This window comes from Zalophus californianus, chromosome 1 (assembly GCF_009762305.2).
Source record: "Zalophus californianus isolate mZalCal1 chromosome 1, mZalCal1.pri.v2, whole genome shotgun sequence".
In the NCBI taxonomy this organism is placed as follows: domain Eukaryota; kingdom Metazoa; phylum Chordata; class Mammalia; order Carnivora; family Otariidae; genus Zalophus; species Zalophus californianus.
In genome coordinates this window covers 24170681-24194570 of record NC_045595.1, presented here as the reverse complement: position 1 = coordinate 24194570, position 23890 = coordinate 24170681, and the positions used below count along the sequence as shown (strand labels likewise).

Genomic DNA, 23890 nt, shown 5'->3' with positions numbered 1-23890 from the left:
AAAGATATAAACCTACAGATTTAAAAAGATGAGTGAACCCCAAATGGGATAAGCCCAAAGACACATCACAACTAAACCACTAAAAACTAAGACAAAGAAAAAACATCTTAGAGCAACCAGAGAGAAAGTACTCAATATTTACTGGGGGTGGGGTGGGGTGGATACCAATTCAAATGACTGTATTTTTCATCTGAAACCATGGAGGCCAGACAGAATTGGCATATTATTCAAGTACAGAAAGAAGAAAACTGCCAGTCATAAATTCTCTATCTGGTGAAACTATCCTTTGGGAATGAAGAGGGAAATAAAGGCATTTTTAGACAAAGGAAAACCAAGAGTATTTGTCACTAGCCCATCTACCCTTGAACAATGGTTAAAGGAAACTCTCTCTAAACATCAAGGAAATGATAACAGCAGGATTTGAACTTCAGAAAAGAAGAAAGAAGAGTGGAATGGAAAAAATATGGATAAACATTTTAAACTATCTTCATCCTTATAATTTTAAAAAATCATATTTGATAGTTGAAGCAAAAATTATAGCAATATCTGTTGGGGTGCTCAGTGTATGTAGAGGAAATAATGAGACAATTGGATTTAAAAGGTGAGGAAGGTAAAAGGACCTTAAGTGCGATTTTGGTACTCCACTTGAAGTGGTAAAACATTTATATCAATAGGTTATGACATGTTTCATATGTAAATTGTACCACATACAGCAATTGCTTAGAAAATATGCAAAACTGTATACTCAAAAATAGTATGAGTAAATGAAGATGGAATCCTAAAAATTTATCCATTAACCTTCAGGAAGGCAAAAAAGAAATGGAGGAAATGAACATAAAACCAATAATAACATGGCAGGCTTAAGCCCTAATGCATCAATAATTATTTTATGTAAATGGCCAAAATATACCAATTAAAAGAGGTTATCCAAGTGGATCCAAAAGAACCCCAAACAAACAAACAAAAAAACCCCCAAACCCATGAATAATTATATGCTGTGTATAAGAAATTCACTTCAAACACAATGACATTGTAGGTTGAAAATAAAAGAATGGAAAAAGATATATCATGTTAACTTATTTGTTTTTTTTAGGGAGAGCAAGAGAGAGAGTGTTGGGTGGAGGGGCAAAGGTAGAGGGAGAGAGAGAATCTTAAGCAGGCTGCATGCCTAGCATGGAACCCAACACAGTGCTAAATCTTACATCATGACCTGAGCCAAAATCAAGAGTTGGACACTTAACCGACTGAGCTACCCAGGTGCTCCTAACATTAATTTTTAAAAAGGAGAAATGGCTCCATTAATATCAGATTAGGTAGACTTCAGAGGAAAGAAAATTAGTAGGAACAATAGGAGACATATAATAAAAGAAGTAATCCACCAAGAAGACATGGTGATCCTCAATGTGTATGCACCAAAAAAATATATGAAATAAAAACTGATAGAACTGAAAAGAGAAATAGACACATTCACGATTATAGCTAGGGACTTCCACACCTCACTATCAGCAATTGATAGAATTAAATACAGAAAATTATCAAAGAAACAGATGAACTGAATAACTCTATTAACTAGCAAGAGCTAATTAACATTTGTAGAACACTCTACCCAACAATTATGAGCTATACATTTTTTTCAAGTGTACATGTAACATTCATTAAGATAGAGCATATTCAGGGTTGTAAAACAAACCTGAACATATTTAAAATAATTGAATTCATACAGTATGTTCTATGACCATAATGGAATCAAACTAGAATTCAATAATAGAAGGATATGAAAATCTACAAGTAATCCATGGTTCAAAGATGCTAAGTAGGGGTGCCTGTTTGGCTCAGTTGGTAAATTGTGTGACTCTTGATCTTGGGGTTGTGGGTTTGAGCCCCACGTTGGGTGTAGAGATTACTTAAAAATGCAAAAATCTTAAAAAAACACAAAGATGCTAAGTGAATAATAATCCATGCCTCAAAGATGAAGTCAGAAAGGAAAAATATACATATAGCTGAATGAAAATGAAAATACAACCTACCAAAATTTGTGGGATGCAGCTAATGCAGTGCTGCGAGGGAAATTTATAGCATTAAATGGTTAACATTAGAAAAGAAGAAATGTTGCAAATGAATAATCAAATTTTCTACCTCAATAAACCAGAAAAAGAAGAACAAAATAAACCCAAAGCAAGTATAAGGAAGAATAATAGTAGAGCAAAAATCAATAAAATTGAAAACATGGAAACAATAGAGAAAATCAATAAAATCCAGCAATACTGATAAAGATAAAAGAAAGAAGATGAAAATCATCAATATCAGAAATGAAGCAAGAAATATCATTACAGATTGTGTAGTCATTAAAAAGTTGATAGAGGAGGGGAGTGTCTGGGTGGCTCAGTTGGTTAAGCATCTGACTTCTGGTTTTGGCTCAAGTCATGATCTCATGGGTCCTGAGATGGAGCCCTGCATTGTGCTCCATGCTCAGTGGGAAGTCTGCTTGCTCTGCCCCTCCCCCCAACTTACCTGCATGTGTGCTCTCTTTCTCTTTAAAATAAATAAATAAACCTTTAAAAAAGGGTTGATAGAGGACTATTACAAACAACTTTATACTCATAAATTTGACATCTTAATAGAAATGGTCCAATTCCTCAAAAACCTCAAACTGTCAAAACTTAACCAAGATGAAATACATAACCTGAATAATCTTATAACCATTAGATAAATGGAACTTTTAATTTAAAAGCTCCCACAAGAGATATTTCCAGACCCAGATAGTTTCACTGGAGAATTTTACCAAACAGTTAAAGAATTAACACCAATTATACTCAATTTCTTCCTGAAAAGGGAAGAAAGAATATTTTTCAACTGATTTATGAAGCTAGTATGACCTTGATACTCAAAACAGAAAAATACAATAAAAAAACAAAAACAAATGCAAAATCCCCCAAAACCAAAACCACAGACCACCATGTCTCATGAACTTAAATAAAAAACCCTCAACAAAATATTAGAAAATAAAATGCAAAATTTTATAAAAATAATATATCATGACTAAGTGGGATTTATTTCAGGTATGCAAGGCTGGTTTAACATTTAAAAATCAATCATTGTAATCCACCATATGAACAGAATAAAGAAGAAAAATGTGATCATATTATTTACATAGAAAAGCATTTTATAAAAGTCAACACTCATTTATGATTAAAAAGTCTAGGCAAGTTAGCAGTAGAGGAGAACCATCTCAACTTGGTAAGGAACATATACAAAAATTCTGTAGCCAACATCTGTCTTTCACTACTAAGACTGAATATATTTCCCTTAAATTCAGGTAAAAGGCAAGGATGTAACATAGTACTCTGAAATTCTCACCACTGTGATAAGAAAATAAATTGAAAAATAAAACCATCCTTTTTTGCAGATGACGTGATTGTCCATATAGAAAATCACAAAGTATCTTTAAAAAGAAAAAAAAAAAAAAAAACCTCCTAGTGAGTTCATAAAATAAGTTCAGTAAAATCTCAGGATATAAGATCAACAAACAAAAATTAATTACATTTCTATATGCTAAAATGAATATGTGGAAACTGAAATTAAAAACAGAATTTCATTTATAATAACTCCAAAGAAAATGAAATACTTAGAAATAAATTTACCAAAACATGTATAGGATCTGTATGCTGAAATTTATAAAATGTTAATGAAAAAAATCAAAGAGGACCTAACCAAATTGAGATATATACTGTATTCATGGTTTGGAAAACTCAACATATTAAAGGTGTGTCACTTCTCCCCAAATTGAGCTATAAGTTTAATGAAATTCCTTTCAAAACCCCAAGGGTTTTTGGTGAATATACACAGGCTTATTATAATTTTTTTATGGAAATGCACAAGCCTTAGATTAACTTAAAACATTCTTGAAAAAAAAAAAGGTGATATTAACCCTTACTATATAACTGATGTAATCAAGACAATCTCCTATTATTGGAGTGATAGAAAGATAGGTGAGTGGAACAGAATAGAGAATCCAGATATATACCCACACAGATATGCCTAATTGATATTTTACAATGGTGCAAAGACATTTCAATGGAGGAAGAACAGCTTTTTTTTTTTTTAAATAAATGGTGTTTGATCAACTGGACATCTATAGGCAATAAAAATGAACATTGACCTAAACCTCACATCTTATACAAAAAATTAACTCAAAGTAAACCATGGACTTAAATGTAAAATATGAACCTATAAATGTATTAGAAAAACTATAGGATAAAATCTTCAGAATCTAAGGCTGAGTGATGATTTCATAGAATTGACATTAAAAGCATGATCTCTAGGTTGGACTTTCTGCTCTGTGAAACATCCTGTTTTAAAGGATGAAAAGAAAAGATACAGACTGGGAGAAAATAATTGTAAACCATATTAAAGGGATTGGTATCTAGAATACTCTTAAAGAACTCTGAAAAGTCAACAGTAAAATAAAACCAAAACAATCCAATTACAAAATGGCTGAAAGGCATGAATATTTACTGAAGAGGATGTACAGATGGCAAATAAGCACATGAAAAGATGTTCAAAGTCATTAACCATTAGGGAAATGCAAAATAAAACTACAATGAGATGTCTATCAGATTTACTAAAACAAAAAGTAATGATAACACCCAAAGTGTGTGGGAATCTAGGAAAACTAGATCGTTCCTACATTGCTGGTGGGAATTTAAAATGGTACAGCCACTCTGGAAAACAGTTTGGCATCTTATACAGCTAAATTGCAAGTCCCATGACCCAGAAATTTTACTGTGGTGGTATTTATCTCAGAGAAATGAAAACTTATGTTCATAGAAAAAACTTGCACATGAATGTTCATAGTAGCCTATTTGTAATAGCCCCAAACCAGAAACAACACAAATATCCTTTAACAGGTAAATGGTTAAACAGGCTGGTATATCCATTACCATGGACTACTACTTAGTAATAAAAGAGAAAAAATTATTGATAGACATAACAATTTGGATGGGCTTCCAGAGAATTATGCTGAGTGGAAAAAACAAACAAACAAACCAATGCCAAAGGTTATGTTATATACCGTGTGCCTACGTTTGTGTAACATTTATGAAATGATAAGGTTATAGAATGGAGGACTGATTCATTGTTGCCAGGGGCTAGAGATGGGGACAGAGACAGAGGTGAGTGGGTACAATTATAAAAGGACAACACAAGGGATCTTTTGGGGGATGGAATTGTTCTGTATCCTGACTTTGGTGGTGGTCACATGATTCTATACACGTGATACAATTGCATAGAACTAAATACAGACAGATGCAGACAAACACACACACACACACAGATACACACACACCAATGAATGCATATAAAAATGGTGATAACTGAATAAGATCAATGGCTTGTATGAACATCAGTTTCTAAGTTGTGATACTGTGCTATAGTTATGCTAGTTTTTACTACTAGAGGAAACTGGGTGACAAGTGTAAGGGATCTCTTTATACTATTTCCTACAACTGCATGGAAATTTCAATTATCTCATTATAAAATGTTAAAAAAAAACCCAAGTATTTAGAACAATGCCTGGCTTGTAGTGAAGAGGTCTGGTACTTACAGTACCTATTTTATAAGCTTAAAAAGTTTATTTTTATTTTAACTTTAGGCCATGTAAAAATGGCTGCATCAGAAATGCCATGTTAAAATGTCACACATCCCATTATAATTAATTCTTCAGATCTGGATAAATTTCTCTTGCAGAATTCTTTGTTTAAGGAATCTTTTAAAAGACTATTATGTTTTTATTATAGATGAAATATATGGGTATAGTATCCAGAATTCTAGGATGGCCCTCATGACATGGGCTCCCTGGTGTTATGTCAATGTTTGGATTACATTTTATGCAAAAGGGAATTTACAGATGTAATTAAGGTTGCTATTCAGTTGACCTTGAGTTAACCAAAAGGGAGATTATCTGGGTGGGCTTGAACTAATCACGTGAGCATTGTAAATCTGAGTCTAGAGGTCAGAGACAGAAAAGTCAGAAAAATTCAAAGCAAGGAGGAGGGAATTTGACATGTAAGAAGTGCTCTGTTGCTAGTTTTGAAGATGGAGAGGGTCATGTCGCAAGGACCTAAAATAGGTTCTAGTTGCTGAGAGCAACTGCTAGCCAATAGCCAACAATGAACTGAATGATGCCAACAACTTGAATGATCTTGAAAGAGGACCCCAAGTTTCAGATGAGAGCTCAGCCTGACTGATCTTTTGATATCAGCTTTCTGAGACCATAGGCAGAGAAACCAATTACATCATGCTTGGACTTCTGATCTACAGATTGTGGGGCAATAAATTCATGTTGTTTTAACCTGCAAAGTTTGTGCTAATATTTCATGCAGTAATAGAAACCCAATACAATGGGTTGATTTAAATCTTTTTATTTATTTTATTTTTAAAAATATTTTATTTATTTATTTGAGAGAGAGAGCAAGAGCAAGAGAGCACACAAGCAGGGGGAGGGGCAGAGGCAGAGGGAGAAGCAGAGTCCCCATTGAGCAGGGAAGCCCAATGTGGGGCTTGATCCCAGGACCCTGGGGTCATGACCTGAGCCAAAGGCAGAAACTTAACTGACTGAGCCACCCAGGTGCCCCTAAATCTTTCTATTTAAATCCATGGTTTAGAGGATCCTATACCAGCAACCAGTTTTGCCTTTTCCTTGGTGTTATGTAAAGGGTATTTCTGGAGGAGGATTCTGGGAAGATGGAGGAGTTGGAGGCACCAGGAATTTGTCTCCATCTAGACAACGATTGCACCGTCAGAATCTGTCTGATGTAACTATTTTGGAACTTTGGAGTCTATTGAAGGGTTGCAACTTCCAGGGGAAGGCTTAGATCATAAAACGCCATTAATTTTGGTCAACATTATCTCTTAACACAGTGGAAGCTAACCATTTCCCACCCTTTAGCCAAGTGGCAGGCAGCTGAACATGTGTGCCTTGAGCAGCCTATACACAGCTTGAAGGAGCCAGAGTGAGCAAAAAGAAACCCACCTTTCAAATATCAAGGATCTGTGTTCTGATCATTGATTGTTGCTTCTGATCTCAGAGGTGCAGTCAGAGTCAGCAGCCATTGTGGTTGCCCCTCTCCACATTGGTGCAAGCCCCTTCTCTGCTGAACTGACTTGCAGGGGACTTAAAGGACTGCAGTCCTTTTCCTCCTCATTCGTTTTCTCTTTTGAGAGCCATACATTGAAAATTAGGACATTCATGAGCAACTGCAGATATAAGGAAAATTAGAAAATGATGACACATACCTGGGAAAAGACATGGGCTCAGAAAAGACTTAAAAAGACCTTATATATTTATACCTCAGACTGATCTTTGGCACAGAGATAGCCTACAAAATCAACGACAATAACAACAACAACGACAACCCCAAACAATAAAAACAGTAAAAAAACAAAACAAAACAAAACAAAAAACAAAAACAAAAAAACCCCAACAAACCTTGGGAAATGGGGAGAATCTGATTTCCAGAGTTACCACATCCAGTGTTCAACATCAAAAATCACAAGTCATACAGAAAGTAGTAAAGTATGGTCTAATCAAAGGAAAAAATAATCGACAGAAACTGGCCCTGAGAAGTCTTGATGACAGATCTACTAGACAAAGATTTTAAAACAACACTCTTAAAGGTGCTCAAAGAACAAAAGGGAGATGCGTGGGAAGTAAAGAAAATAATGTATGAGCAAAATGGAAATATCAATAAAAAGATAGAAAACTCAAAAGAAAGCAAAAGGAAATTCTGGAGCTGAAAAGTACAATAACTGAAAGGAAAAATTCACTAGAAGGATTGAAAGGCAACTTTGAGAAGCCAGAAGAAAGAATGAATGAACTTGAAAGAAAAATAAATAAGATTGAAGAAAAGTAAACAGAACCTGAGAGGCCTGTGGGACATCATGACAATGGACCAACACACATATTAAGAGAGTCCCAGAAAGAGAAGAGAGAGAAAGAGGCAAAGAGAATATTTGAAGAAATAATGGTTGATACTTTCCAAATTTGATTAAGGACATGAATATAACATCCAGGAAGCTCAATAACCATCCAGAAAGATAAATTCAAAGAGACCCACACCAAGACCCATTATAACCAAACTTTTGAAATCTAGAGACAAAGAGATACACTCGAAAACATCAAGAGAGAAGTGACTTGTCATTTACAAGGGACCCTAATTAAGATTATAAGCAGACTTCTAATCAGAAACTTTGGCGGTCAGAAGGCAATGGGTAGATATAATCAAAGTGCTAAAAGAAAAAACAAAAACAGAAACTTCTGTCAACCAAGAACGCTATATCCAGCAAAACTATTCAAGAGGAAGGCAAACCATAAAAGGCTCTTACCTATAGGAAACAAACTGAAGGTATCTGGAGGGGGTTGTTTGGGGTGATGGGGTAATTAGGTGATGGGCATTAAGGAGGGCACTTGATGTAGTGAGCACTGGATGTTATATGCAACTGATGAATCACTAAATTCTACCCCTGAAACTAATAATACACTATATGTATTATTACACTAAATTGAATTTAAATAAAAAATTAAACAAAAGAGTGAGGGAAAAATTAAGATACTCCCAGATAAATAAAAGCTTAGGAGTTTGTTACCACTAGAGCTGTGCTACAAGAAATGCTTAAAGGAGTCATGTAGGGTGAAATGAAAAGACACTAGATGGTAACCCAAAGCCATGTGAAGAAATAAATAGTTCAATAAAGGTAAGTATGCAGGCAATTATAAAAGCTAGTATTATTGTAATAATGGTTTGTAATTCCATTTTCTGTTTTCTACATGACCTAAGAGACTAATATATTTACAAAAATTATTAGTCTAAAAACTAGTATTATTGTAACTTTGGTTTGTAACTCCATGTTTCATTTTCTACATTAGGTAAGAGGCTAATGCATTTAAAAGAATTATTACTTGTGTTTGGGAACTCACAGTGTATAAAGATAGAATTTTATGACATCAGCAACCGAAAGGAGTGGAGATGGAGCTGTAAAAGAGCAGAATTTTTGTATGTTATTGAAGCTAAGCTGGTATAAATTCAAAGTGTTAAAATTAAGTGTTACAAATTTAGGATGTTACAAGTAATCCCCATGTTAACCACAAAGAAAATAGCTGTAGAATATACACACACACAAAAAATGAATATAGAATTTAATCATTTCACTACAAAAAATCAACTAAGTACAAAAGAAGATAGTAACACAGGAAATGAGGAACAAAAACATTATAAGGTATACAGAAATAAATAGCAAAATGACAGATATAAGTTTCTCCTTTTCAGTAATTACTTTAAATGTAAATGGATTAAACTCTAATTGAAAGACAGAGATTGGCAGAGTGGACTAAGAACAAGAAAACAAACAACCCCTCCCCACCACCCGCACCATGATCCAACTATACGCTATTTATAAGAGATTCACTTTAGATCCAAAGACACAAATAGATTGAAAGTGAAAGGATGGAGAAATATGTTCAATGCAAGGAATAACCAAAAGAGACAAAACAGACTTTAAGTCAGAAAAGTTTACAATAGACAAATAAAGGCCTTACAAATTAATGTAAGTTTCAATACTAGAAGATATGACAATTACAGGCATTTTTTTTTAATTTTTTATTGTTATGTTAATCACCATATATTACATCATTAGTTTTTGATGCAGTGTTCCATGATTCATTGTTTGTTCATAACACCCAGTGCTCCATGCAGAACGTGCCCTCCTCAATACCCATCACCAGGCTAACCCATCCCCCTACCCCCCTCCCCTCTAGAACCCTCAGTTTGTTTTTCAGAGTCCATCATCTCTCATGGTTCATCTCCCCCTCTGACATACTCCCCTTTTATTCCTCTCCTGTTATCTTCTTCTTTTTCTTTTTTCTTAAAATATGTTGCGTTATTTGTTTCAGAAGTACAGATCTGTGATTCAACAGTCTTGCACAATTCACAGCACTCACCGTAGCACATACCCTCCCCAATGTCTATCACCCAGCCACCCCATCCCTCCCACCCCCAACCACTCCAGTAACACTCAGTTTGTTTCCTGAGATTAAGAATTCCTCATATCAGTGAGGTCATGTGATACATGTCTTTCTCTGATTGACTTATTTCACTCAGCATAACACCCTCCAGTTCCATCCACGTCGTTGCAAATGGCAAGATCTCATTCCTTTTGATGGCTGCATAATATTCCATTGTGTATATATACCACCTCTTCTTTATCCATTCATCTGTCGATGGGCATCTTGGCTCTTTCCACAGTTTGGCTATTGTGGACATTGCTGCTATAAGCATTGGGCTACATGTACCCCTTCGGGTCCCTACATTTGTATCTTTGTGGTAAATACCCAGTAGTGCAATTGCTGGATCGAACGGTAGCTCTAATTTCAACTGTTTGAGGAACCTCCATACCGTTTTCCAGAGTGGTTGCACCAGCTTGCATTCCCACCAACAGTGTAGGAGGATTCCCCTTTCTCCACATCCCCGCCAACATCTGTCGTTCCCTGACTTGTTAATTTTAGCCATTCTGACGGGTGTGAGGTGGTATCTCATGGAGGTTTTGATTTGGATTTCCCTGATGCCGAGCGATGTTGAGCACTTTTTCATGTGCCTGTTGGCTATTTGGATGTCTTCTTTGGAGAAATGTCTGTTCATGTCTTCTGCCCATTTCTTGATTGGATTATTTGTTCTTTGGGTGTTGAGTTTGATAAGTTCTTTATAGATTTTGGACAATTACAGGCATTTATGAACGTAATGCCATACCATCAAAATATGTGAAGCAAAAACTGACAGAACTGAAAGAGGAATCAGATAGTTTTGCAATAATAGTTGGATATGTCTGCACTCCACTTTCAGTGATAAAATAATCAGAGAGAAGATAAGTAGGGCAATAGAGGATTTAAACAACAAAATAAATCAATAAGATCTAATAGACATATTCAGAACATTCTATCCAACAATAAGAGCATGTGCATTCTTCTTAAATGCACATGGAACATTCCCCAGGCTAGACCATATGATAACCCACACATTATGTCTCAATAGATTTTAAAAGATGGATATCATAGAGGGGCGCCTGGGTGGCTCAGTCATTAAGTGTCTGCCTTCAGCTCAGGTCATGATCCCAGGGTCCTGGGATCAAGTCCCACATTGGGCTCCCTGCTCCGCGGGGAAGCCTGCTTCTTCCTCTCCTACTCCCCCTGCTTGTGTTCCCTCTCTCACTGTGTCTCTCTCTGTCAAATAAATAAAATCTTAAAAAAAAAAAGATGGATATCATAGAAAGTATCTTCTCTAACCACAAAAGGATGAAGTTAGAAATCAGTAACAGAAAAACTGGAAATTTTGCAAATTTATGGAAATTAAACAACACACTTTTAAAAAATGAATGGATCAAAACAAATCACAAAAGAAATGAAAAAATACTTAAAGGTGAATGAAAACAAAAGAAGTGAAATGTACCAAAACTTATGGAATGTAGAGAAAGCAGTATTAATGGGGGAATTTACACATCAAAAGAGTATCAGCAGAGTAAAAAGGCAAGCCACAGAATTGGAGAAAATATTTATAAATTGTATATGTGACAAGCAATTAATATGCAGAATATATAAAGAATTCCTAAAGCTCAACAACAACAACAAATCAAACAATGTGATTCAAAAATGGGCAAATGGCTTGAATAGGCCTTTCTCTCAAGAAGATATACAGATGATTACAGCTTTGTTAATAGAGCTTGAAGTCTGGAATTGTGATGCTACCAGCTTTGTTTTTCTTTTTCAATATTCCTCTGTCTATTCAGGGTCTTTTCTGGTTCCATACAAATTTTAGGATTATTTGTTCCATTTCTTTGAAAAAAGTGGATGGTATTTTGATAGGGATTGCATTAAATGTGTAGATTGCTCTAGGTAGCATTGACATCTTCACAATATTTGTTCTTCCAATCCATGAGCATGGAATGTTTTTCCATTTCTTTGTGTCTTTCTCAGTTTCTTTCATGAGTATTTTAATAGTTTTCTGAGTACGGATTCTTTGCCTCTTTTGTTAGATTTATTCTTAGGTATCTTATGGTTTTGGGTGCAGTTGTAAATGGGATCAACTCCTTAATTTCTCTTTCTTCTGTCTTGTTATTGGTGTATGGGAATGCCACTGATTTCTGTGCATTGATTTTATATCCTGCCACTTTACTGAATTCCTGTATGAGTTCTAGCAGTTTTGGGGTGGTTATTAACATAACAAGAAAAGAAAAGAAAAGAAGATATACAGATGGCTAGTAAGCACATGAAAAGATCACTCAACATCATTAGTCATGAGGGAAATTAAAATCAAAACTATAAGGGAACACCATCTCATACCCATTAGGATGGCAACTATCAGAAAACCAGAAAATACCAAGTGTTATATTACCTGCATACTGGTAGAACCCTGGCCCTAAACTTCTTCAGTCCTCTCGGTGATTTGGGGAGGCCCCAAGGAGTCTCTCACAGGATCCTGGTCAGTCTTCTTTAGCCTCTGTTTCCAGTGCCCAAAGTCCCTTGAAATCAGTTCCTATCACTGCCCCAGGGCTGATGCCCTGAGAGAACGTATCCTCTGTCCTGTCCAGGGCACTGTCTCCCAGGGTGACAGGGAGGCCTAATCAGTTTGCTTGGAAGCACCAGGGATTTACACATATTCGTGTACACATATGTATCCATGGGTGTGGGTGTACTCGCAATAATAGCACACACTCTCTTGTGTGCTCTCTCAGTCCTCTCAGCTGTTGGCTTCTTTTATATAATGAGTATCATTCTGATATGTAACCATCCATATTCTTGTTCAGCCATCTATTTATTTATGGTGTTGTGTAACCACAGGAACACTTGTCTGGAATGGAGAAAACCTTTGTTTTGACTGCAGATGATTATGCCTTTTGAATTCCTGTGTTTTCCATGGAGGTACAGTGAATTCTCACAGTGGTAGGTGGGCAGGAATACACTGCATTTTTGATGAAGGAGAAGCCTAATTATTTGACTATAACTTGAGTTCCAGGATGTCTGTCTCAAGGCAGAAAACATGTCTTATTAAAAAGAGGCATTGGTGGGAAAAAGAAAGGAAAGAAGGAAGAAGGAAGGAAGAAGGAAGGAAGGAAGGAAGGAAGGAAAGGGAAAAAGTCCATCTCTATTAGTTCAAATCCCTTGTAGCCATTGGAAAAATTAGCCAAGTCCCATGTCCTGCCAGTTGAGGGTCAGCAGGGTCTTTGTTTTTGCATTCAGAGCTATTTTCCTGCTGTTACCACTGTCACCTCCACTGTCACCCTCTTCTCCTCTCGTTGTTGCTTTGACTGCTGTCATTATTTGTGTTGCATTCCAGATTTATGCTAAATGAATCAAATAATCCAAAAATTTGTTTAAGTCACACATTGTTAAACATGCATTTGGAATGATTTCCTGCGAAAGCCTGGGTGCAGAATACAAATATTTTGAATGGACTTATCTTAGAGTTGTACTGCTTTTTTTACTTGTCACTTTAAAACCCTTAATACGAATAAATTGTTTGTACAGTGGGCTTTTTTTAATCCTGAGATAAGAAATACATGGTTTGAAAGCAGAGAATAAAAACATGAATGATAATTTATGCAATGCCCGGGAAAGGTCCTTGCTGCTGCTCATGGGCAGGCGTTATAATCAGCTTTTTGGCGTGTTTATTTCAGGCTGCAGATAGTGGATAAAAGTGGCTGGTTGGTTGCCAGCACATGACTTAGTTGCCAAATGGAGTGTTTAGTACTTGTTACATTTGATTTATATCACAAGTTCTTCCCATTAACAGTCTACTGATGATAACCTACTTGGCTTTTCATGTGGTTACTTTGAAACAGCCACTTGACAACATTTGGCATATCACGAAGTTTAATATTGAATAAAGGAGTGAGTGAATGACTACATAGGTTCTGCCATATATTGATATGGTGCTTGATGCAGAATGGGCACCCAATACTTGTCTTTTCATTGAATGAAAAAATCCTGCATATGTATTTCTCTGATTCACTGTACAATGATTAGATTGTGGACTAATCTGGTTGGAAGGACAGAAATAGGTAGAAGTAGCAATGCTTACATGTCTGAAGGGCTTCCATCAGTATGGAAGGAGGTAGTCTGCTCATCTCTATTGAGCAGACTACCTCCATTTAAATACAAAGTTGAATTACAGGGAAAGATGAGGTCTTATCAAAATGGCCTTGATTCTAAGTCAGTGTAACCTCAATGCTGACAATGTCCATAGCCTGGGGTCTATTTTTTAAAAACATGTCCACTTCAGGAATCTTGGCCTTGGATCTGTAATAAGATATGCATTAAATATGGTGATCTTTATTTTCAGATTGAAAACTTGCAAGAACAGCTTAGAGATAAAGACAAACAACTAACCAATCTGAAAGACAGAGTAAAGTCCTTGCAGACGGATTCCAGTAATACGGATACTGCGCTAGCAACACTCGAAGAGGCTTTGTCAGAAAAGGTGAGCTTGGGCTGAAAAATGGGGGTGTCAGGATTTAGGGAAGCATGGTGAGGAGGAGATGATCTAAATGCATTTAAATATGCCCGCTTTTCTCCATGTGCTCACACTACCCTCTGTTCCAGCTGGACCTCCCACTCCCATGTTAGCCCTCCTCAGTATCCCTGGCACATTAAATAAGCCAGGAGAGCCTTGAAATGCACACCTGATCACATCACATTTGGCCCTGCTTAAAAACCTTCACTAGCTTGTTACTGTTCTTAGGATGATAAAAATTGAAATCCTTAACCTGGCACATCCATTCCATCCCTTCATCCGGTCTGGCTTGCATCCGGTCAGCTGCCTCTCTGCCTGCTTTTTTACTCCTCTTTCCTTCCCATCCTCTCACCCTCTTTCCCTTCCTCCTTCTTGTTCTTCTTCCCTCCCTCCCTCCCTCTACCTTCCTCTTTTTTCTTTCCTTCCTTCTTGCCCAGCCTCATCCCCCATCTCTCTTCCCTCATTCTCTGTATTCTAGCTATGCTGGCCTAGATCTTCAAGTCTGCCATGCTCCCTCCTTTCTCAGACCCTTTGCACACACTGTTACCTAGCCTAGAATGTTCTTTACTTTCTGCAGATTTAATTCCTCTTCTTCTGGGAGTTCGGCTTCCTGAGAAGCTGTATTACACAGTAGTGAAGGATGTAGACTTGGGAGCTAGACTGCCTGTCTCCTGTATTCCCCATTATCATAGTCTATAAACTGTAGTAATGAAGTCAAGTGGAAGGAGACTGAGGAAGGAGCTAGTCCCAGCCCTGCCACTAACTGGATGACCTTGGCAAGTAACTCTCTTTCCCAGAACCTCAGATTTGTGGAATGGAAGGCATTAGATTAAATGGCCCACAGATTTTTTTTTTTTTTTAAGCAATGTATCTTAAAGAAGGCTTCTTTGACTTCTATGCCAGAATCACCAGGAGGTGCCTGTTGAAAATCTGAATTATTAGGCACCATCTATACCTAGTAAATCAGAACTTTGAGAGGGCTTGGGATTCTGCACTTTAGCAAGTTCCTGGAGTGAACATCCAGTCATTGTGATGTTTACTCTAGTCTGAGAACCATTGTACTACATAAGAAAATAGAGATGCTAAAAGGAAGAGCTGTAATTCTATGGCTAGATAGAAATTATAACATTATAACTTTAATATTAAATTATAAAGATACAAGATTTTACTTGAAAACATAAAAGAATAAATAAGATGATTCTTCAGGGAAAATACTCTTTTTTTTTAAATTTTTAAGAATTTATTACCAAAACTCTATGTAGTAATTTTGTTTGTAAAAACTTGAATGAGGGACTGTTGGTTCAAAAGCTATTAATTAGTATGTATCCTGTTTGCAGTTTTTGAGTGATATGATGTCATTCCATTACTACCTCTCAATTTCTTTCTGCAACTTTACAGAAGTAAACATATACCATATAATTTTTCCATGTCATGGATTCTTGGCAGGATTTTATCATTTTTTTTCCCCTGGCCCTATTAAGATTTGATTTATTCTAGTTTAAATCCCCAAACAATCCCCAAATCTGAAGCTGTTCCTTTTATTTAAGCACTTCCTTTGAGAATGAGGGGACGACTGCGAAGGAAGGTTGAGGTCTGTGGGAGTCTGCCCCCCCTCATACTCATGCCACCACTTGAGAGTTGCATCACGTGGGGCAAGCCTCTTCTCTTAGTACATTATTTTCAAAATGCCATTTAAATTAGCTGACCTCTAAGTTCCGTTCTCTTTGGAACTACCTTGATGATAATTATTCAGTTTGCTGATCCACAATCTCAGGCACCTGGAATCTGAATTAGGCAATAGATGAGGAGTTGAGTAGTTAGATATCTTGAAGAGCCAGGCAGAGAACAAAAATGAGGGAAGTGGGTTTGGTGTGAGGCAGTAGGGACTGCTGGCAACTGTGGCAAGCTGCAGAATCCTTGACCTACCTCAAACCATTCAAGTTCAGGTTTTAAAGTATTATGCTCAAGCCAAATGTGAGGTAGGCCAGCTTTGGCCTATGAGCTGTTAGTTTTCAAACCTTATTTGCATCTGACTTTTAGCCTTTCATAGTAATGAAGAATAAAAGTAAACACAGATCAATTTATTTGAAGGGAATTTTCAAAAGGTGACAAAATCAGAATGTTAGTGTATTTGAAAAGCACAGACAGAAACATTGGATAGGAACCGGCAAGGTTCTTCATCATGGGACAAAGAATAATAGATTGCTTTTAAGTATTTACTCCAGTATCAAACTTTTGTGTGTATCCAAATAATCTTATAATCTAGGGAGCTTCTTAAAATACAAACACCTGGGTGCCATTTCCTAGTGATGCTGAATCAGTTGCTTTGCTGTGGGGCCAAGGAACCTGTGATTTTTAAAAGTATGCCCAGTGATTCTGATGAGTGATTAAATGACCATACTTTGAGAAACACCAAACCTATGCTCTTCCATTTTAAAGATGGGAAATGGCCTTAGTGAGGTGAAATGACTTGCCCAGAAATGAAAATTTTGGACAGATGCAGCACTATTCCCCATTTCTGTGTGCTACGTGGATGTCATGGATAGACCATGGTGCATGCTAACTTCTCAACCCAGTGCTCCAGGAAGCCACTTCTAATTTGTCTAAGTTGGCCCTATGTTGGGACTTTGTTGCCTCCCCTGGACTATCCCAAGGCCACTCAGCTCACGGGTGATGGAATGGGACTGAAACTCAAACCTTCTGATAATTGTACTTTTGACAGCATCCCAATCGCCTTTAATGGCCGTTCCCTCACAAGTTCCAGTTTTATCACATTTAATTGAACAGATCCCCTGGAACAAGATATGGTACAAAAAATAAAATGATTAAAAATCATGGACTCATAAGAACATCTAATTATTTGCTGTCATTTGGCTGATGAATAGAACCTATTAGGCACTATTCACCATTCTACTTGAATTATGACCTTCTGGGGAGTGTGTTATTCCTTTTAGTTTCTAAGAATTTATATACTTATTCACAGTGCAAAAAATAATGCCACATAGCAAGTTAAGATTGAGTATGACTTAGTTCTAGGATTGACACACAGAAGCTCAAGAGACAGAACCCACAGTATTTATAAAGCTGGTCTCGCCAAGCCTTGCTGTAGCCACATAGCAGATAAGCAGTTGAGAAAGGCAGATAGCAGAGCCGGAGGCCGCTGTAATTCAGTTCCTGCTCAGTGATAAAGCACAAATAGATTAGACCTGTGCAGAGCCAGATGAGTGCACAAGAAACACTTGCCAATGCAAATAAGACTAAAACAAGAACACATTGTTGGAATTTCTGCAAGTTAGTTGTTAATCAAGTAGATCATGGCATATTAGGGCCTTTTAACACATGTTTTTGACATCTGGCCCTGCGTGGCTGACAGTTAAATTAGTTTTGTGATTGACGGAGAAATATTTTGTAGTATTGAATCATCAATAACACTTAAAAACATTATAGTGCTTGCTGATTTTTTTTGTCATCAATGCCCAGTCAATAGTACAAGTGCTTAGAGTGAATCAACCTACTCACCAAATGACTCTGACACCTTCTGGATGTTAACATATTTATTTATAAAATAAAACTTAATTTTATTTCCCTTCCTTTGAAGCTAAGACAGTCCCTAAGTTGAGTTCTTATTCCTTCCTTCAGCTTCTTTAATTGCCTGCTGTATGACAGACAGTTTGCCCAGCCCTGAGTTAAAAGAGTCACAGGATTTGAGTGCTGCCTTTTGGAAAACTAGGCTGGGAAGATGGACATGCAGTAAAACCATATGAAGGGCGCCGAGTGGAAATAAAGGCCACGTGATCCAGCCAGACGGATTCCTGGGAAGGTTTCCAAGTAGTGAGGCAACACAGTCAGTTTGGGACTTAAAAAAAAATGTCACTCCAACAGCTCATGTGGTGGAAGTGATGGCCTGGAGAGGGCCTGGTGGCTGGGTGACCAGTTGTGATGCTTTTGCAATGAGTGTAGGCATAAGGCAGGAAGGATTCAGCTGTTGAAATTTTTAAAAGCCCTTGAGAGATTTCTTGTGCACTGAGGCCATTTTCTTCTTTTGTAGATGACATAATCATCCATTCACCAGTGTCACAGACAGAGTCAAATAGGAATATAACTGGAATCAAGAAGAATCAAATGTAGGCAATTAGTAGACTGATTTGTTCTGTTTCTACCCCCACTGTTGTAATAATATACTTCATTTTAAAGTGTTTTTAACTAATTGCAAAACAATAATGATACTTCTTTTTTTCCTTGAGAGCATTAGATACATAAATTATTGTCATTTGGGGTAGAACAGTTGCTTCCCTGGGGGATCTTAAATCACAGGCTAAGTGTTCAAACCAACTTTGCCCTGCATCACATACTGTTTTACATTGTATTATGTATCAGGCCTTGTCTCATGCTACATACTTAAAAGAATGTAAAAGATAATATCGAGATCCTTAAGAGTAGTTGTTGCACCAGTATTTTTTTAAATTTTTTATTGTTATGTTAATCCATACATTACATCATTAGTTCTTGTTGTAGTGTTCCATGATTCATTGTTTGTGCATAACACTCAGTGCTCCACGCAGAATGTGCCCTCTTTAATACCCATCACCAGGCTAACCCATCCCCCCACCCTCCTCCCCTCTAGAACCCTCAGTTTGTTTTTCAGAGTCCATCATCTCTCATGGTTCATCTCCCCCTCCGACTTACTCCCCTTCATTCTTCCCCTCCTGCTATCTTCTTCTTTTTCTTTTTTCTTAACATATGTCGCATTATTGTTTCAGAAGTACAGATCTGTGATTCAACAGTCTTGCACAATTCACAGCGCTCACCATAGCACATACCCTCCCCAGTGTCTATCACCCAGCCACCCCATCCCTCCCACCCCCCAACACTCCAGCAACCCTCATTTTGTTTCCTGAGATTAAGAATTCCTCATATCAGTGAGGTCATATGATACATGTCTTTCTCTGATTGACTTATTTCACTCAGCATAACACCCTCCAGTTCCATCCACGTTGTTGCAAATGGCAAGATCTCACTCCTTTTGATGGCTGCATAATATTCCATTGTGTATATATACCACCTCTTCTTTATCCATTCATCTGTCATTGGACATCTTGGCTCCTTCCACAGTTTGGCTATTGTGGACATTGCTGCTATAAACATTGGGGTGCATGTACCCCTTCGGATCCCTACATTTGTATCTTTGTGGTAAATACCCAGGAGTGCAATTGCTGGATCGTATGGTAGCTCTCTTTTCACTGTTTGAGGAACCTGCATACTGTTTTCCAGAGGGGTTGCACCAGCTTGCATTCCCACCAACAGTGTAGGAGGGTTCCCCTTTCTCCACATCCCCGCCAACATCTGTCGTTTCCTGACTTGTTAATTTTAGCCATTCTGACGGGTGTGAGGTGGTATCTCATGGAGGTTTTGATTTGGATTTCCCTGATGCCGAGTGATGTTGAGCACCTTTTCATGTGTCTGTTGGCCATTTGGATGTCTTCTTGGAAAAATGTCTGTTCATGTCTTCTGCCCATTTCTTGATTGGATTATTTGTTTTTTGGGTGTTGAGTTTGATAAGTTCTTTATAGATTTTGGATACTGGCCCTTTATCTGATATGTCATTTCAAATATCTTCTCCCATTCTGTTGGTTGTCTTTTGGTTTTGTTGACTGTTTCTTTTGCTGTGCAAAAGATCTTGATGAAGTCCCAATAGTTCATTTTTGCCCTTGCTTCCCTTGCCTTTGGCGATGTTTCTAGGAAGAAGTTGCTGCGGCTGAGGTCGAAGAGGTTCCTGCCTGTGTTCTCCTTTAGGATTTTGATGGACTCCTGTCTCACGTTTAGGTCTTTCAACCATTTGGAGTCTATTTTTGTGTGTGGTGTAAGGACATGGTCCCGTTTCATTCTTCTGCATGTGGCTGTCCAATTTTCCCAACACCATTTGTTGAAGAGACTGTCTTTTTTCCATTGGACATTCCTTCCTGCTTTGTCGAAGCGTAGTTGACCATAGAGTTGAGGGTCCATTTCTGGGCTCTCTATTCTGTTCCATTGATCTATGTGTCTGTTTTTGTGCCAGTACCATACTGTCTTGATGATGACAGCTTTGTAATAGAGCTGGGAGTCCGGAATTGTGATGCCGCCAGCTTTGGTTTTCTTTTTCAACATTCCTCTGGCTATTTGGGGTCTTTTCTGGTTCCATACAAATTTTAGATTTATTTGTTCCATTTCTTTGAAAAAAGTGGATGGTGTTTTGATAGGGATTGCATTGAATGTGTAGATTGCTCTAGGTAGCATTGACATCTTCACCATATTTGTTCTTCCAACCCATGAGCATGGAATGTTTTTCCATTTCTTTCTGTATTCCTCAATGTCTTTCATGAGTATTTTATAGTTTTCTGAGTATGGATTCTTTGCCTCTTTGGATAGATTTATTCCTAAGTATCTTATGGTTTTGGGTGCAGTTGTAAATGGGATCAACTCCTTAATTTCTCTTCTCTTGTTGTTGGTGTATAGGGATGCCACTGATTTCTGTGCATTGATTTTATATCCTGCCACTTTACTGAATTCCTGTAGGAGTTCTAGCAGTGTTGGGGTGGAGTCTTTTGGGTTTTCCACGTAAAGTAACCTATCATCTGCAAAGAGTGAGAGTTTGACTTCTTCTTTGCTGATTCAGATGCCTTTTATTTCTTTTTGTTGTCTGATTGCTGTGGCTAGGACTTCTAATAGTATGTTGACTAGCAGTGGTGATAGTGGACATCCCTGTCATGTTTCTGACCTTAGGGGGAAAGCTCTCAGTTTTTCCCCATTGAGAATCATATTCGCTGTGGGTGTTTCATAGACGGCTTTTATGATCTTGAGGTATCTACCCTCTATCCCTTTATTCTGAAGAGTTTTGATCAAGAAAGGATGCTGTATTTTGTCAAATGCTTTTTCTGCATCTATTGAGAGGATCCTATGGTTCTCGTTCTTTCTTTTATTAATGTATTGTATCATATTGATTGATTTGCAGATGTTGAACCAACCTTGCAGCCCAGGAATAAATTCCACTTGGTTGTGGTGAATAATCCTTTTAATATACTGTTGGATCCTATTTGCTAGTATTTTGGTGAGAGTTTTTATATCCATGTGCATCAGGGATATTGGTCTGTAATTCTCCTTTTTGATGGGGTCTTTGTCTGGTTTTGGGATCAAGGTAATGGTGGCCTCATAAAATGAATTTGGAAGTTTTCCTTCCATATCTATATTTTGGAACAGTTTCAGAAGAATAGGTATTAATTCTTCTTTAAATGTTGGGTAGAATTCCACTGGGAAGCCTTCTGGCCCTGGGCTTTGTTTTTTGGGAGATTTTTGATGACTGCTTCAATTTCCTTAGTGATTATAGGTTTGTTCAGGTTTTCTGTATCTTCCTGGTTCAGTTTTGGTAGTTTATACATCTCTAGGAATGCATCCATTTCTTCCCGATGATCTAATTTGCTGGCATAGAGTTGCTCATAGATGTTCTTATAATTGTTTGTATTTCTTTGGTGTTGGTTGTGATCTCTTCTCTTTCACTCATGATCTTATTTATTTGGGTCAGTTCTCTTTTCTTTTTGATAAGTCTGGCCAGGGGTTTATCAATCTTGTTAATTCTTTCAAAGAACCAGCTGCTGGTTTTGTTGATCTGTTCTACTGTTCTTTTGGTTTCTAGTTCATTGATTTCTGCTCTGATCTTTATTATTTCTCTTCTCCTGCTGGGTTTAGGCTTTATTTGCTGTTCTTTCTCCACCTCCTTTAGGTGTAGGGTTAGGTTGTGTATTTGAAACCTTTCTTGTTTCTTGAGAAAGGCTTGTATTGCTATATACTTTCCTCTTAGGACTGCCTTTGCTGCATCCCAAAGATTTTGAACAGTTGTGTTTTCATTTTCATTTGTTTCCATGAATTTTTTTAATTCTTCTTTAATTTCCTGGTTGACCCATTCATTCTTTAGTAGGATGCTCTTTAGCCTCCATGTATTTGAGTTCTCTCTGACTTTCTTTTTGTGATTGAGTTCTAGTTTCAAAGCATTGTGGTCCCAAATATGCAGGGAATGATCCCAGTCTTTTGGTACCAGTTGAGACATGATTTATGGCCTAGGATGTGATCTGTTCTGGAGAATGTTCCATGGGCACTAGGGAAGAATGTATATTCTGTTGCTTTGGGATGGAATGTTCTGAATATATCTTATCTGTGAAGTCTGTTTGGTCCAGTGTGTCCGTTAAAGTCTTTATTTCCTTGTTGATTTTTTGCTTAGATGATCTGTCCATTTCAGTGAGGGAGATGTTAAAGTCCCCCACTATTACTGTATTGTTGTCAATGTGTTTCTTTGCTTTTGTTATTAATTGGCTTATATAATTGGCTGCTCCCATGTTAGGGGCATAGATATTTACAATTGTTAGATCTTCTTGTTGGATAGACCCTCTAAGTAGGATATAGTGTCCTTCCTCATCTCTTATTATAGTCTTTGTTTTAAAATCTAATTTGTTTGATATAAGGATTGCCACCCCAGCTTTCTTTTGGTGTCCATTGGCATGGTAAATGGTTTTCCACCCCCTCACTTTTAATCTGGAGGTGTCTTGGGGTCTAAAATGAGTCTCTTGCAGACAGCATATCTATGGGTATTGCTTTTTTATCCAATCTGATAGCCTGTATCTTTTGATTGGGGCATTAGCCCATTTACATTCAGGGTAACTATTGAAAGATATGAATTTAATGCTGTTGTATTGCCTGTATGGTTACTGTTACTGTATATTCTCCCTGTTCCTTTCTGGTCTATGTTACTTTTAGGCTCTCTCCCTGCTTGGAGGACCCCTTTCAATATTTCTTGTAGGGCTGTTTTCGTGTTTGGAAATTCCTTTAGTTTTTGTTTGTCTTGGAAGCTTTTTATCTCGCCTTCTATTTTCAATGATAGCCTAGCTGGATTCTTGGCTGCATATTTTTCTCATTTAGTGCTCTGAATATATCATGCCAGTCCCTTCTGGCCTTCCAGGTCTCTGTGGATAGGTCTGTTGCCAATCTAATGTTTCTACCATTGTAGGGATTAGACCTCTTGTCCTGAGCTGCTTTCAGGATTTTCTTTTTGTCTCTGGGACTTGTAAGTTTTACTATTAGATATTGGGGTGTTGACCTATTTTTATTGATTTTGAGGGGGGTTCTCTGTGCCTCCTGGATTTTGATGCATGTTTCCTTCCCCAAATTAGGGAAGTTCTCTGCTATAATTTGCTCCAATATACCTTCTGCCCTCTCTCTCCTTCTTCTTCTTCTGGGATCCCAATTATTCTAATATTATTTCGTCTTATGGTATCACTTAACTCTTGAATTCTGCCCTCGTGATCCAGTAG

General features: G+C 37.3%; 1 protein-coding gene across 9 annotated transcripts in view; it reads left to right on the top strand.

Annotated features, from left to right (window-relative positions):
* The window catches only part of ERC2 (ELKS/RAB6-interacting/CAST family member 2), a 977487-nt gene that overhangs the window by 440794 nt on the left and 512803 nt on the right, over positions 1-23890 (top strand). For all 9 annotated transcript variants that reach the window (XR_003518693.1, XR_003518694.1, XM_027587658.1 and 6 more), the window contains one exon: positions 14385-14522. Coding sequence is in view for 7 of the 9 variants with exons in the window: in XM_027587658.1 (XP_027443459.1) it covers positions 14385-14522 (138 nt within the window). In the remaining 2 variants the exon portion in view is untranslated. The remainder of the gene's footprint in view (positions 1-14384; positions 14523-23890) is intronic.